The sequence below is a fragment of the Prionailurus viverrinus genome, chromosome F2 (genome assembly GCF_022837055.1).
Source record: "Prionailurus viverrinus isolate Anna chromosome F2, UM_Priviv_1.0, whole genome shotgun sequence".
Classification (NCBI taxonomy): domain Eukaryota; kingdom Metazoa; phylum Chordata; class Mammalia; order Carnivora; family Felidae; genus Prionailurus; species Prionailurus viverrinus.
In genome coordinates this window covers 37,513,072-37,528,603 of record NC_062578.1, presented here as the reverse complement: position 1 = coordinate 37,528,603, position 15,532 = coordinate 37,513,072, and the positions used below count along the sequence as shown (strand labels likewise).

The following is a 15,532-nucleotide window of genomic DNA, read 5'->3' as shown; positions in this document are numbered from 1 at the left end:
AAGTATACACCAAAATGAGGGCAGGCTTGGCACTCTTACCATTGTAGCATTGAAAAAGAAAACAAGGGGTGCCTGGGTGGCTCAGTCGGTTAAGCGTCAGACTTCAGCTCAGGTCATGATCTCACTGTTTGTGAGTTCGAGACCCACATCAGGCTCTGTGCTGACAGCTCAGAGTCTGGAGCCTGCTTTGGATTCTGTGTCCCCCTCTCTCTCTGCCCCTCCCCTAGTCATGCTCTCTCTCTTCCTCTCTCTCAAAAATAAATACATATAATTTTTTTAAAAGGAAAACAACAGCGATAAAAGTCTGATATCTGGGGTCACTTCCTAGAAAGCCCATAGGAATAGTGGTCATGAGTCTAGCACTTGGCCTATCATGGTGAACTTGAACTCCTGAGCTCTATCAGGGAAAGAAATTCTTATAGCTCAGCTAAATCAGTCACACTTCCTTCTAAGTGATGGGCCTGCCTCCTGGAGCAGAAAACAGAAGAGAGTAAAGGAATCTGACAGGGCAGATGTAAGGTAGCTTATGCACACCTACCTCAAATTACAAACAAAATTCATTCCAGGTACATTATCAACCCATGTGCAAAAGGTATACAGACGACGATGTGTTAGAATACCTTCCATCCCTCATGCATGGAAAGATTCCTTAACAACCAATTATGAAAAAACATTGAGTAATTGGACCCTATTAACCTTAAGGTTTGCCCCCCCTCAAAAAAAGTCACTGTTAAGAAAGTAAAAAAATCCAACATCAGAGTGTGAGAAGATATTTGGGTTGGCTTAAAACCTTGGGAGCTTTCCAGGTGAAATCTGAAATTCCTCCCCATACACGGAGGGCAGGGAGAGACTGAAGAAAGAAACAGGATTCCAAATTATAGGTGGCAGAGTAATAAACAAGGGAACTTACTCAGGAGGCTTGTCTTGAATAACCCCAGGACGGATAAATCTTCATACTCACCCACCGGAATCTTTTTTTTTTTTTTTAACGTTTATTCATTTTTGAGGGAGAAAGAGCACGAACAGAGAGTGCAGGTAGTTTCAACAACACATTGCTGACTCGAGGCTTCATGCTTGAAAACCGCTCCAGCCAGGAAACAGTGGGTACGTGGAACCAACATTCCAAGGGGATGAGAACCCTCTGATTGCCCAGGTGCAGCTCTCGGGTCAACCAGCGGTCACGTCCTCCTGATGACCTCCTCCAACAATTTGTAGCACATATAATTGGCAAAGGTACTTATCCAGAGATATATAAACGTTACTCCAAAAATTAATTTTAAAAGCATAACCCGGTAGAAAAAATATGTAAGAAAGTTGAACACGCATTTTACAAATAAAAAAGTTCTCCAAACAGCCAAAATAAATAAAAGTAATCAACTTTATTAGTAATGAGAAATGCAAATTAAAACAAATGAGATACTGCCACACACTTATCAGAAAGGTTAAAATTAAAGGGATGCTGAGGGGCTCTTTGCTGGCTCCGTCAGTTGAGCGTCCAGCTCTCGGTTCCGGTTCAGGTCACGATCTTGGGGTTTGTGAGGTCGAGCCCCATGTCGGGGTCTGCTCTGACTCTGCGGAGGCTGCTTGGGATTCTCTCTCTCTGCCCCTCCCCCGATCGCACTCTTTTTCTCTCTCAAAATAAAGAAATAAACTTTAAAAAAAAATAAAGAGATCTTAAATGCTAAGTATTGGTGAGGGCGTGGCACAGTGGAAATTCTTACTGCCGGGTGGGAGGTTAAACTGGGATGATTTTGGAAAGCACTGTGGCAGTGTCTAGTAAGTGTGAATGTATACACGCCTTATATCCCAGCAACTTCACTGCTAGGTTTTATCAACCTAACAGAGAAAGGTCTGCGTCGTCACCAAAAGAATGCTTACAGTCGCGTTGTATTTGGCCTAACCCCAAACTAGAAACCCCAATGCCCACCAATAGCAGGACTAACATATGAATTGTGGTGTATTCATACCACATTGTTATGTAGCAATGAGAATGCATAAAGAATTGAGACACAGATAAAAACCGGAAACAGGGTAATACAAGGCATAGGATTCTACTTTATATAAGCTTCAAAAGTAGCTTAGCTATGGTGGTAGAAGTCAAGAGAGTGACCCGTTTTACAGCAGGTTAAGTCACGATGAGAGATACAAGCAAGGCTTCGGGACTCCTGGTGATGTTGTTTTTCACCTGGGTTGTGTTGACACACGTGTATTCATTTTGCGATAATTCGGTTTGTGTACCTTAAGAAATCATACATCAAACAAAAAGGTTCAAGAAATTAATGGTGCGTGAGCAGGGATTTAGAGAAGCACATTCCTAGGACAAAGGAGCAGCTAGTGCAAAGGTTGTAGGTCGAAGAACCCGTAGGAACAGAAGGAAAGCTGCTGCGGCAGAGCCTGGGTAGAGGGCAGAGTGTGAGGCAGAGCAGGCAAGATCTCCTCTGCCAGAATTAGTTGATTTTATGCTAAGTGCCATTTATCCTGTCTCCAAACACAAGGATTATTTTACCTCACAGTTGAGAAATATAAGACTTTAGAAGAGGGGCGCCCGGGTAGCTCAGTCGGTTAAGCGTCTGACTTGGGCTCAGATCACGATCTCACAGTTCATGAGTTTGAGCCCCGCGTATGGTTCTGTGCTGACAGCTCAGAGCCTGGAGCCTGCTTCGGATTCTGTGTCTCCCTCTCTATCTACCCTTCACCTGCTCTGTCTCTCTCTCCCTCTCTCTCAAAAATAAACAAACATTAAAAAAAAGAAGACTTTAGAAGAAAATTCAAGTTAAAGGGATTGAAGTTGAGAATGAATTCACGAAAGCCTAATAAATAGTTTTATGTTCAATGAACAAAATAATAAAATTGATCAAGAACAAAAAATTTTATAAATTTTTTCCCCTTGAAGGCTTTTGCAATAGAACTGTAAGTCATAAAGACCCTGTTATTGCCTCTTGGTTTTAAATTAGGATCCCAAGAAATGGTCTAATTGGGAAGAAAACGACCTTGACTGATGGAGTGACCTTAGGCATATCATAACTTCCCTGAGTTCTCAGTTCCCTCAGATATAAAATGAAGGGGTTAAGAAGTATCTTCTAAGGTTTTCCGGCTCTAAAATTCTATTGTTCAAAGTCACTTAAATTGTTGCTGCTTTAGTTTTTTCCATAAGAACAATATGACAACTGTTATTCCATACGTGACACGTTTCCTGAAGGTGCTTTCATATATTAATGATAAGATCGGTGATATTATTACCAACAATCCTTATTTTAATGTACTGAGTATTAACTCTTCCGTTAGTGTGTTGGAAGCAGGACCCTTTGAAAAGGTACTAAGTAGAGTGACAAACTAATAATTCTTAAGATGAAACATTGATGTGGTTACAGCCCCAAGGTGGTATGTCATTACATACAGTGACTACTCATCAATAATGTGTCTTGCAGGCTTCCTGAAAACGTTTCTTTCCTAGCAAGAAATTTCAATGAGTTGATAGCCTCGTAATCTCTCTTTTCTGGCCTTCTCTTCCATGCTGGCAAGCTCTTCTTCCTCACTCATCATTTGCAATAGAATATAATAAAGAAGCAAACTCTAAGAGATGATTAATAGAAGAAATATGTGTCTAAAAACTTGGACAAAACAAAGTTTTTATGATACCCAGTGAAGATACCAACAGGTAAAAAACACAAACGGGACATTCAATCGTGTAGAAAAGTATTCAATATCACTAACAAATAAACACATACTTGAAGAGAAGCTTTATCCTTTACTTATGAAATGAGGAAATAGTTTGAAAATCAGACTACCCCATGTTGGCAGGTATTTGTGGAAACTGGCACAATCACACACAGCTCAGGGTGCTCTTAACCCATACAAATCTTAGGAATAACAATTTTAAAATGTGTATCCAGGGTCTTTAAAAGCTCCATAACCTTTGATTAATAATATGACTTCCAGAAATCTGTCAGGAGGAAAAAATTCCAAATTCTGAAAGGTTTTTCATGCACAAAGATGCTCATCATAGTTTTCTATACTATACTGGAAATAAAAATAACCAATTCTGAGAATAAAGAATCAAATCAAGTATGATATATATAAACCATGAAATACAAAAAAATCAGATTTGTTTAAAAAAACAGTATCTGATTTATCATACACTCTCAACTATTAAAAAAAAAGAGGAAAGTTGAAAAAACACTGGAAAAAAACGATAGTTATGAAGTTATAAAAAATGTAAACACTGAATACTAATTTAAGCAAAATTAGAAATATGGTTTTCTTGGTAGATTTAGTGGAGGGAAAGAGTGTATATTACAGGAAAAAAAGTTTAAAAAGCTGAGGAGCTTACTATGGACTGTGGTAGTTCTCTTTCTGTGCAAATTATATAAACAAATTACTTCCATAAAATATAAAATTAAATTAAAAGGCAAAAGACCAAAAACAAATATACCAAAGTATTAACAGGTATTTTCTTTAGAAAGTTAGTTTTTTTTTTTAATTTTTTTTTTTAATGTTTATTCATTTTTGAGACAATGCAAGAGACAGATTGCAAGCAGTGGAGGGGCGGACAAAGAGAGACACATAATCTGAGGCGGACTCCAGGCTCTGAGATGTCAGCCCAGAGCCCGACAGGGGCGGGAACTCACAAACCGTGAGATCATGACCCAAGCCAAAGTCTGACGCTTAACCGACTGAGCCACTCAGGCGCCCCTAGAAAGTTAGTTTTTAATGCTTCCTATTCATTTGTATTCTCATGTTTTCTACGATAAACAAGTCTTAAAAATGAAAGGGTCAAATGACAGGAGGGCCCACCATTCATTTGTTTATTTTACATTTTACAGTATTTTCTTTCACTTGATCCTCATAAGAACCCCGCCAAACAGGTATTATAATCCTGAACTTTATAACAAGGAAAAGAAGAAGTGATGAAACTTATACAAGTTCATTTATATAACTACTGGCACCTTTTTATTTTTTCCTACACCATAAGAGGTACTGATAATTTGAAAACAAAGATGTAGGCACACAAGAGGAAAATGAGGGTTAGCATTAAAGGTAAAACACAAACTGGGTACCTGCATTGCGAGAGCGTGAAGACATGTGACATCCTAAAAGGCCCAGTATAATTGAGAATGTCAAGGCCATTTATTCCAAAACTATAACATTACCCATTTATGTACACAATTTAATATAATTTATGTGCACAATTAACTGTGAACGTAGTAAGAGTGTCCGTGTGGGGCTTACAACATAGATATTCAAACAGGAACACTAGATTCCTTTGCAGATCTGTTCAGAGGAGGTATGATGGAAGTTGGTCCCCTCTCTTGGTAATTTGGGCAATGGGGATAGTCCAGTGAGCATGTTTATGAGAGATGCCTGTGACAGCCAAACAGACCTTTTTTTTAATATAGGCTCAAAATTATAGCTACATAGACTAGAGACTATGGCTTTATTACTTGATCCTCAGGATGACAAATTAGTCAAACCCAATATGAAATGAAATGAAATTATACACAAAAGTATTTTATAAGCTTGTTCATCTCTCTACCTAGAGAAATCTACTCTTCTTTTAAAGCTGAGATGGAATACTATTTCCTAGGTGTCACTTTCTCTAAACTCTAGAGTCAGAATGAATTACTTCCTCTTCCACACTTCAACACTGCTGGAATAGTAATTATCACAATGCATCAAAAATAATTATTTATAGGTCTCTCTATCCTGCTAGATAATATTTCAAGAAGGCAAGGCTGTAGATTGTTCATGTTGTATACCCAGTACCATATAAAATGCCAGGCTATAAAATAAGTCCCGGTAAAATTTTCTTTGAATTAATATTGAGCTATCTAAAGAAGATAATTCACAAGTCCAGTGAAAAGGAAATATAATGGAGGGGTGCCTGGGTGTCTCAGTTGGTTAAGCATCTGACTCTTGATTTCAGCTCAGGTCATGATCTCAGGGTCGTGAGATCAAGCCCCAGGTGGGGCTCCGTGCTGAGCGTGGAGCCTGCTTGGGACTGTCTCTCTTGCTCTCTCTCTGCCCCTCTTCCCGCTAGCATGCATGCTCTCTCTTTCAAAAATAAACAAATAAACATTTAAAAAAAGGAAATATAATGAAAAGGCAGAGTCCATTAAATCTACTGTATACCCTCTACTTTTGTTTTTTTAGGCCCCATTCCCATAGGCATGGTTTAATATGTAACTCAAATGCTACTTTGACCATTAAGATTCTCCTGACTTTTTCAAGTTATAATATGTTTCCTTCTCCGCATTTCCAAGCATTTTACCTCCACCAAAGCCTTTACTCACTAGCCTTTTTTATTTTTAAAAAAACTTTTGAAGGGATAATTTCCCATCTTACAGATCTTTAAATATAAAATGTATACCTACAGCTGGCCCAGCACGATACACACCTAGGCCGTGTTTGTTCGTTAACAATTTATTAGACTTGAAAATATTCAAAAGATCATAGACTGTATCATTTCCACTGTAACCAAGATGAAGGCCAGAGTGATCTTAGGAGCCTTTTGTCTTCCTGATGAGTCCTTCTATTGTGTCCCACTGCTCCTTAGTGACCTAACACAAACAGAAAGCCAACTTAATGTGGTTCTTGCATATTTTTAAAGCTTAGTATCTTAGCTGCTAATATTATATTATATTCACAAAACGGCATTACCTTCCTCAGACTGTTGAATTCCCCTGAAATAAATGCTTCCTCTCCACCATCAAATCTAATGACCTGAAGGAAAAAAAAAAAAAAAAAAAAGCAAAAATTCTGAAACTAACGCCTTTTAAAACGGTTCTGAACCATTAGACATTCTCTCATCTTGATTGGATGGAACATCTCCTCGGCACTTTCAATCAAAGCCCAAATTCTGAAGACAAAAGTGATGATTAAACCTAATCTGATTAACTCATTTTAGAATCCTTTTTCCCCCCATCTCCACAATTTCAAATTCTACCCGATATTAAAAATCATCTTAAAGGCATGTCTTCCAAGGTAATTTGCATTTAATAAAACTAATTTATCCATGAAAAAATTCCATAGGCTAAACAATCTACATTAACATTTTATATTGTTTGCAGCTAAATAAATATTTTAAATCATATTTATATTCAATATTGTCAGGACTGGTTCCACAACATGCCTTTCCACCCCAAATCCACGTCCCCCAAAAGTTAAGAGAAACAATGCTTACTGCCCCATTAATCCAAGAAGCATAGTCACTACAAAGAAAAGCAGCAAGATTTGCGAGTTCTTCTGTAGTTCCCAGCCGACCACAGGGGATTCTGTCAATCATTTCTTTCTCAAATTCTCCAGTTGGGTCAAGACGGCTAAAGGCACCCTTAGATATTAAGAAAATAGTTAGGTCGCGTTTTTTGTTAACGCAATTCCTTTCCTATCTAAGAAACAAGTTTGTAAGAAATGGAATATTACTATGGCAGCCTGTTCATACCTTAGGCCTTGTAAACAACAGAGGAGATTGCCAAATTCTTCCATATTCATTTTAGCTCAAAACAGGACATTTTATCTTATACTGACATAAAAAAAATTACCAGAAAATATGACCTTTTTACCTTTGTTTTCTTCATCCATAAAATAAGGATACCTGTCATTAGCCACCTCACAAGACTGTTATAAGCATCAAAGGAGAAAAGGTATATGAAAGTACTCAGAAATACCTACAAGCCCAGTGTGCTGGATGTAGTAGTGAAATTGTCATTTGATTTAGAAATCAGAAAAGTACCTCAAGTAGGAAACCTTTCAGGGGAAATTCCTTTTCTCCTCCTTTCTTCTCAAAATAATTGGAAAGGAGGAAAACAAGTAGGGAGGAATACTAAATTCAAGTAGGTCTTAAAGAAAAAAAAAAACCAAAAAACTAAATTTGCCAAACAATGTCTGCCTTCTGTTAATGATATGAAGGTGCGGACCAAGATGAGGTACGTACGTGCACGGATCAAAAAATAAATACATAAAAGACTGGGTTTCTCTGTATCAACGCCTGGGAGCCGAGGTGACAGCTGTCTTCAATAAAACAGGTATGAGACAGAGCAAGCCCTCAGGAGGCTCCTTGGGGGGTCCTCCAGCTCTCCCTGCGCACAAATCAACCGGTGGAGACAAAGGGTAGCAACGGGCTACCTGGTTCTACCAGTGCTTGCTTCAGAGTTTCTAGACTTCAATTTTCTTTTAAACTCTTTAAAGCTACATGCGTGTTATCTGTGTACAACTTATACCTCTACTGCTACGCTGCAAGCTCCTTTGATCACAAGGACTTATACCTCTACTGCTACCTTGTAAGCTCCTTGACAGCAAGGACTCTGTCACAAATGTTTTTGTATTTTCTCAGCACCTTTGCATACAGCAGACACTCAATATATGTTAAATAAGTAAATAAAATGCAGGCGATCTTTCCCAGTTAGTGAGGGCTCAAAAAGAAGCTCTGTGACTCCAGGGTTTTCTTCGGATAGCGCTCAGCACAGTGCTGCCCTGAATCACGTGTGTTAATACATGCTTTTGAGTTATTTTTCCATTAATTGTATTAGACTCTTTATTATTGAAGTGTCAAATAAGATAGCCAAGTTTCAGTCACTCAGGTAGTTCTCCTTTCCATTTCCCCCCCTTCAAGCTGCTAAAGAAACTAATACAGCCATTTCCTCATTGATATTTAATACCCAGAACTACCTACAATCCAAATGCTCCCTAGCATTATTTTCTAAAGTATTTATTGATACAACTAGAACAAGTGATCACACTTCACTGAGGCCTTCAGAGCTATATGCCAGTTAGTGTTGTAAATTCTTGCTTCACATGAAAACAGAAAGTGAGAGGGAAGTTATCTGGGGCAGTGTGAGAGAACACAGAACCTGTGGACATTCTGAGCAGCAACCGTAACAGCACTAGTGATCATTATAAGTTGCAGTAAGTATCTGTAATCATTATTAATTATAGGTGAAATGCACGCCATCAGAAAGATTTGTAATCAGAGACATGGGAGTCAAATGGCATGCATAATTGAGTGTCTGAAAGTGAAAGAGACGTGAGCAAAGAAAACGCTACCTATCGCAAGAGCAGAGAACCTTCTAGAACATCTCTTAAAATAAAAATATACTTCCATTTCCAGGAACTAAAAAAAAAAAAAGGATGTCAATCAAAGAAAGAATCCTTAAAATACGGTGAAGATTAAGAAACATAGGGTAATAACAGATCACTGAAGCAAATCAGACAAAATACCAAAATTGATGGCACAAAAGATCCCAGAAGATTACGACACTGAAATAGATCTTATCAAGAAATTATATAGCTGCTGTATTCCTGTCCACCTCCTTACTTATAGTGGATAATGGCAAAACCCTCTTCTCTACCACTAGGGCTCCAAGCTCAGACATCTCTGACAAGTCCTGCACACAACAATCAGAATATTTCTACCAATATTTCATTCCTTAATCATTCACAATGAGATACTAGGCAAACTAAACCTTACTTTCGTTTTTATAGGCCCCGGTTGAATCACATTGAATCGTAGTCCGTATCTACCCCATTCAGCTGCAAGAGACCTAAAAATTAAAAAACACAGATTCTGAAATATTACACTATATGCTAAAAATGCTAACAACCAAGACTCACTGCATGCTCACTACATGCCAGGGACTACAACCCCGAAGTACGTACTATTATTATTCCCCATATTATAGACAAGGAAACTGAGGCACAGAGAGGTTAAATCACTTGCTCTGGGTCACACAGCCAGTAAATCAACTTTAAGTGGTCTAGCTCCAGAATTTGTACCTTTAATCACTCTGTTTTAATATCTACTATTTATGTAGCAGGATTCTCACACAGAGTCCTGACACCAAGGCTTTTCTTTCCAGGAAGCAACTTTATTTGTGCCAGCATCGCTCAGTTGGGTTCATTTCTGAAGAACTGAGCCCCGAACACCACGTGGCATAGTTTTTTACACATTTTTTACTTCTTTGTCTCCCACATATGGTAACATACAGACATGTAGTCTGATTAAGTGTCCCATGTTACAAGGTCATGAAGGATGTTGTCATGTATGCGTATACAACCGGATTGCCTTGAGGTTTTTTTTTTCTTTTTTCTTTTCTTTCCTTAGGGAGGGGACCCTACCACATTTACATTTTAGTGTCCTTCCATAATCACTATGCTCTACCACCCACCATTTATACTGCCAAACCAAGTCCAATATCAAAATACATTATTAGAGTAAGTATCACAATTTAGCATGAAGAGAGAGAATCATGCCCTCCCCCACATCTTCTGGAGTTCAGTCCTACATGTACAAAGTCAAAAATAGCTTGACTTATATATAGTCCATTGGATTACAATGTTTACAGCATCACAAGTGCTTTTAAGTAAGAGATGAATTACAAAGATATAAAATACTATCTATATCCATGTTTAATGAGGCTTTAATATAATTGTTGAACTGCACTCAAAAGGAAATAGGAACCTAACAAAATCTTACTAAATGGTATGACACAAAATATAACAATAATAGAAAACATGGAAACTTGAAGCAATCTGTTTTAAAACCCTACTTGATAGACAGGTCTTAACTTTTATTGTCTCATTTTATGAATTTATATTCATATGTACATTTGTGTCTATATATACTTAATCTAGTTTTAAAAAATGACTTAGGGTAACCATTGAAAAATATATAAATAATGCAAATAAGGAAGATAAAATCATTTGAAGGAAAGAAATAGAGAGAAGAAGGAAGGCAGGAAAGAAGGAATGAAGATAAAAAAAGGATAAGGAAACACAAAGGAACCAAGAATGGAGCTAATACCTAAATGTTCTATGGCATTCCATATAATCACAATACGTGGGTCACAAATTTGCATCCATTCTTTCCATGACACTATGCAAAAATGAAACCTAATCAGTTACACACTTTGCAGTGCCCATAAGGAAAAAGCAAGCTAATATCTCAGGAAAAGCACAACTGTTCCTGATTAAAAAAAAAAAAAAAAGATCAGAAAAACACTTCTTTCAAGAAGACTTCTAAAATGAAAATTGTGTAATGTAATAATACAATACTGCGTACTTGCAATAGATACAAAGAGATAAGTCTTATGGAACTACAAGAAATCAATTAACATGACCCAACAAGATCAATTCAAAGGCCAAATCAGAGGGTGCCTGGGTGGCTCAGTTGGTTAAGCCTCTCACTCTTGATTTTGGCTCAGGTCATGATTTCATGGTTCCATTCATGAGATTGAGCCCTGAGACAGGTTCTGGGCTGATAGCGTATGGAGCCTGCTTAGGATTCTGTCTCTGCCTGTCTCTGCCCCTCCTATGTGTGCTCTCTCTGTCTCTCAAAATGAATAAATAAACATTAAAAAAAAAAAAAAAACAAAAAACCCACAAACAGCAATTCAGCAAAATTCATTCTATTGGGGTGGGGATGGGAGGGCAGGTGCTCCAAACACAGTCTGTTAATCTGTCTTAATCCTTGGGTGCATTTTAGAGAATGGGTGGATTGCATCTCTTTGGGGCAAATCATACATAAAGATTGCTTCCCTGAGTGATACTTTTGACAGAATTCATGACCATACCTACCCTTGGCATGTGCTTGTAGTGCATCTGCTCCAAATTGCTAGGAAAGTAGTAACTTCATGTCCTAAGAGAATTACCGAGCCAAGCAGAGTTTATGGCTTCCTGTGAAAAACTGAGCAACCTATTAAGGAAACATGCCTAGAGGAAAAGCCATCCAATCTCTGCTTAGAGGTGCAACAGATACACTTTTTCCAGTCCTAACTCTCATTAAACTAGTTTATATTCTGATAACATGATAAGAAATCCACCTCATTAGCTCATTTTGCGTGACAAGATGCTAAGCATAATATACTCATTATGTGTTAGCCATTATTGTTGTTAAATCAACAGATGTTTATCGTGTACTTACTGTGAGCTGATAACACTTTATAAGTGTTACTTACCCTCAAAGAAAGGCAGTCCCTGCTCTCAAGAGAGCAGTCTTATTCTCTCAAAAGAAGCCAGCTCAGTTATATCACAAAGTAGTTACTCTTCTGGGAATTATGTAAGGTGTGCCATGACTGCTTAAAGGAAGAAGTACTTCAGTCTACTGAGAGAGAGAAGGAAGGCTTCCTGGAGGAGGTGATATTTGAGTTAACACTTGAAGGAGTAGGAGTTTATGGTGAGAGGCAAGGGGGAGGAAAACAGGATGGGAGATACCAGAGCATAGGATGGAAAACAAAAGATAGCCCAGGCATATGGGCCAGAATGAGTGAAGGACAAAGGCACAAACAACATGCAGTATTTGGGGACTTATAAGGCCTTATTCAGTAGGACCATGTACCATAAAGTATGAGAAGAGAACTGATGGGAATGCAGGCTGGAGAGGAAGTACACATTTACTGAGTATCTATTTCATGCAATACACTATGCAGTAATAAAACAAAACAAAACAAAAGAACAAGCAGCACAGAATCATAGACCTTAAAGGACATGAAACTGAAACTTCTAACAAGATCAAAGGTCCTAACAAGACAAAAATATTTTTTGAGAGAGCACGCACATGTGATGGGGGTGGGGGACACGGAGAGAGGGACAGAGAGAGAATCTTAAGCAGGCTCCATGCTCAGCACGGAGCCCGATGGAGGGCTCCATCTCCCGAATGAGTTGATGACCTGAGCCGAACGAAATCAAGAGAAGTTGGACACTTAACCGACTGAGCCACCCAGGCACCCAAGACAAATAGTGATACTATACCAATGATGCCAAAATAGTCAAGTTCTAATTCCTTATTTCTAATACCATCTGACCTTAAAAAAAAGGTAATTATCTCTATTCACACTAAGACTCGACTTATAAGTATAGTAATATGTCTTTGTATCTCAAATAAATATATGTTACTGATTTCAATGTTAAAAAGAATTTTGAGACTACTTGGGAAAGAGAATAATTGTGCAGTTCAGCCAGCAAGGAGCAAGAGCTACACATCAGACCTTGCCAAGAAATAAGTATATAGAGATGAATAAGGCTTCTCCCTCACAGAACTCACATTCTAGTGGGGAAGTCAGACAGCTTGGACAGGATGTTAAAAAGGAGTCTTGCGTGTCCTTCCCTGTGCCCCTCATTGGTACACTACCTTCATTTTAGAATCTATAACAATGGGTGGCATTTATTTATTGGTGTGCTAGTCTTCTCAATAGACTAAAATAAAGTTTTAAGGGTGCACAGAGTAGAGAATAATTCATTCTGTTCTAAAGAAATGAGAGAAAACATCACAGAGGAAGTGATATGATGACAGCCTTGAAAGTAGGGAAAATATCACAGCAAATTCCAACAGCAGCATAGCCCAAGCACAGAGAGATGAAAATGCACGGCATATTTAAGGAAATACAGAACAGTTCAATGGAAATTAAAACACAAGAAAAATGGCATAAGACTATACACTCAGGTGGGCGTGAGGACTATTCTATCACTATCGTATCGTATCCCTGGTACCCAGCATAGTGTCAGGCACACAAAAGGCACAAAATAAATATTTATCCAATTAATCAGTGAATAAACAAAGGTCAGGGACCAGTTTATTTAGAATGCCATAGTGAGTTTTGGCTTTTATTCTAAAGAGTCATGGAAAAATGATTTTAGCTAGGGAGTATCATAGGCATACCTGTATTTTTAGAGAGATGATTCTGCATAAAAAATAAAGAGGGAAAAGACTGGTAGCAGAGAAACACATTAGAGGGCTATTATAGTAAGCCATGATGACAACTGACATTACCACAAAAACACTGGCAAAGGTTGATGGGGAACAGATTCAAAGAGCTATCATATGCTGCTGAGAAAAGGCCACAAGATCTGGCAGTGGTGACTGGTTTATGTTAGTCCTATGAATCTCACACAGCAGGTACAATAAAAGGATGAAGGTATGTTTAATAGAGATCAGAAACAGACTAAAGATAAAGGTATATGGGAGAACAAAAAGGCTGTACTCCTGTGCTATCTAATATGATAGCCACTAGCTACATGTAGCTATCTAATCTTAATTTTCATTTTAAAGTAATTAAAATTAAATAAAATTTAGGTTCTTAGTCACTGTAGCCACAATTCAAAGGTTCATATGTGGCTGTTGGATAGTGCCGAGTTATAAAACGCTTCCATTGCTGCAGAAAGTTCTATCAGGCAGTGCTGACCTTGACAAATAGGACTCATCCAAGAAACAGAAAGTATGTTTTCAAGTAAATCCAAATTAATCTTTGTTTACTTTTCTCTGGATGGAGACTAGAATGAAGAAATTTAGCTCCATGAACCACCAAAGTACACTGTTTATCTTCAGTGATGGGATTAACATAGGAGTACTCACTTGTTCATGGCCTCCACACCCGCTTTGGCAGAAGCACTTGGTACTACAAAACCCGACCCACTTTCAGCATAGATGGTTGTAATAGCAAGAAATGCTGCTCCTGAAATTGGAAAAGGATATAGTAATTAACAATATGGCCAAATCTATGCACGTCAGGAAAACATGGCTTATAAGAATGGGATCTGATTCAAGAGGATATAACAAAAATGTAGCATTTTATAAAACTTCAGTAGCCCTAAATTAATGAAAGAGTAATCTCTAAAACTGCTACATCTTGCTAGTAATCTTGCTGTCCATGAAGGCGGCCTAGTCTGTGCTTACTCAACATTCTATACCAGGTGAGTCAATATCGAGGCCCAAACCTCAGAGGCATGGCCCTATATAACCCCCTGCATAGTCAGCTGGATGGGATTTCAACTAACCAAGCACCCACTTAAGTAAGAATAAATTAGAATCACAACTATATTAGCAGGGACTTCTGCTTCCAGCCACGATGGACTTGCCCTCCTCCTGTAAACGTCTGCATAACACATACAATTACATGATACAACTATTTTCAGATACCATACAGCAGGCAGGGAAAGACAGTGACCCCTGAGAGAAGAAAAACACGTGAAATGAGCCCTAAGGCCACCCCAGATTTTTGTCTAAAGGTACGATACATATACTATATACTCTACGATGTAATATATACCACAAACATACAATACTACACACACACACACACACACACACACACCGTACACATATACTATACAGACTGTGAGATAAGGAAGAGAAATACAAGTGAAATATGGCATTCTCACTGAGTTGAGGAGACAGAGATCAGAGTTTGGGGAGACTGAGGAAGCTGTAATTTGTGAGGAGAGATCCCCCAAGGAGAGAAGTATGCAGATAGAGAACTCTAGAAATCTGCACAGTGTCTCTTTGAGTCTTTGGTCAAACAGCAAGCTGTCCGTGTCTAGGAGGAGACTTCACGAGGCCAGGTGAAGAACAACTGCCAGGGAGCTGGAAGCTGAACAAGTCCCAGACTTCACATAGGGCTTGGAGAGAAGGGAGTTCAAAGTAGCCTCACTGAACATCCGGGACTTTCAGTGGAGAATTCAGAAAGGCCATGCCTTACTAGGAGTGTTAAATTAGCTCAAAAGTAAAGACTACCCTACACGGATGCAAATAAAGCTTAAAAATGAA

At 38.4% G+C, this 15,532-nt stretch overlaps 1 protein-coding gene across 2 annotated transcripts in view; it reads right to left on the bottom strand.

Annotated features, from left to right (window-relative positions):
• Positions 1–6,281: 6,281 nt before the first annotated feature.
• The window catches only part of DECR1 (2,4-dienoyl-CoA reductase 1), a 39,910-nt gene continuing 30,659 nt past the window's right edge, over positions 6,282–15,532 (bottom strand). Inside the window, exons 6-10 of one of the 2 annotated variants that reach the window (XM_047842279.1) lie at positions 14,342–14,441; positions 9,464–9,536; positions 7,181–7,327; positions 6,658–6,720; positions 6,282–6,557 (exon numbers count right to left, since the gene is read on the bottom strand). In XM_047842279.1, the coding sequence (XP_047698235.1) occupies positions 6,498–6,557; positions 6,658–6,720; positions 7,181–7,327; positions 9,464–9,536; positions 14,342–14,441 (443 nt within the window). In that variant the 3' untranslated portion in view covers positions 6,282–6,497. Of the gene's footprint in view, positions 6,558–6,657; positions 6,721–7,180; positions 7,328–9,139; positions 9,381–9,463; positions 9,537–14,341; positions 14,442–15,532 lie in introns of those variants that run through there. The other variant, XM_047842280.1, reaches the window with a different exon arrangement.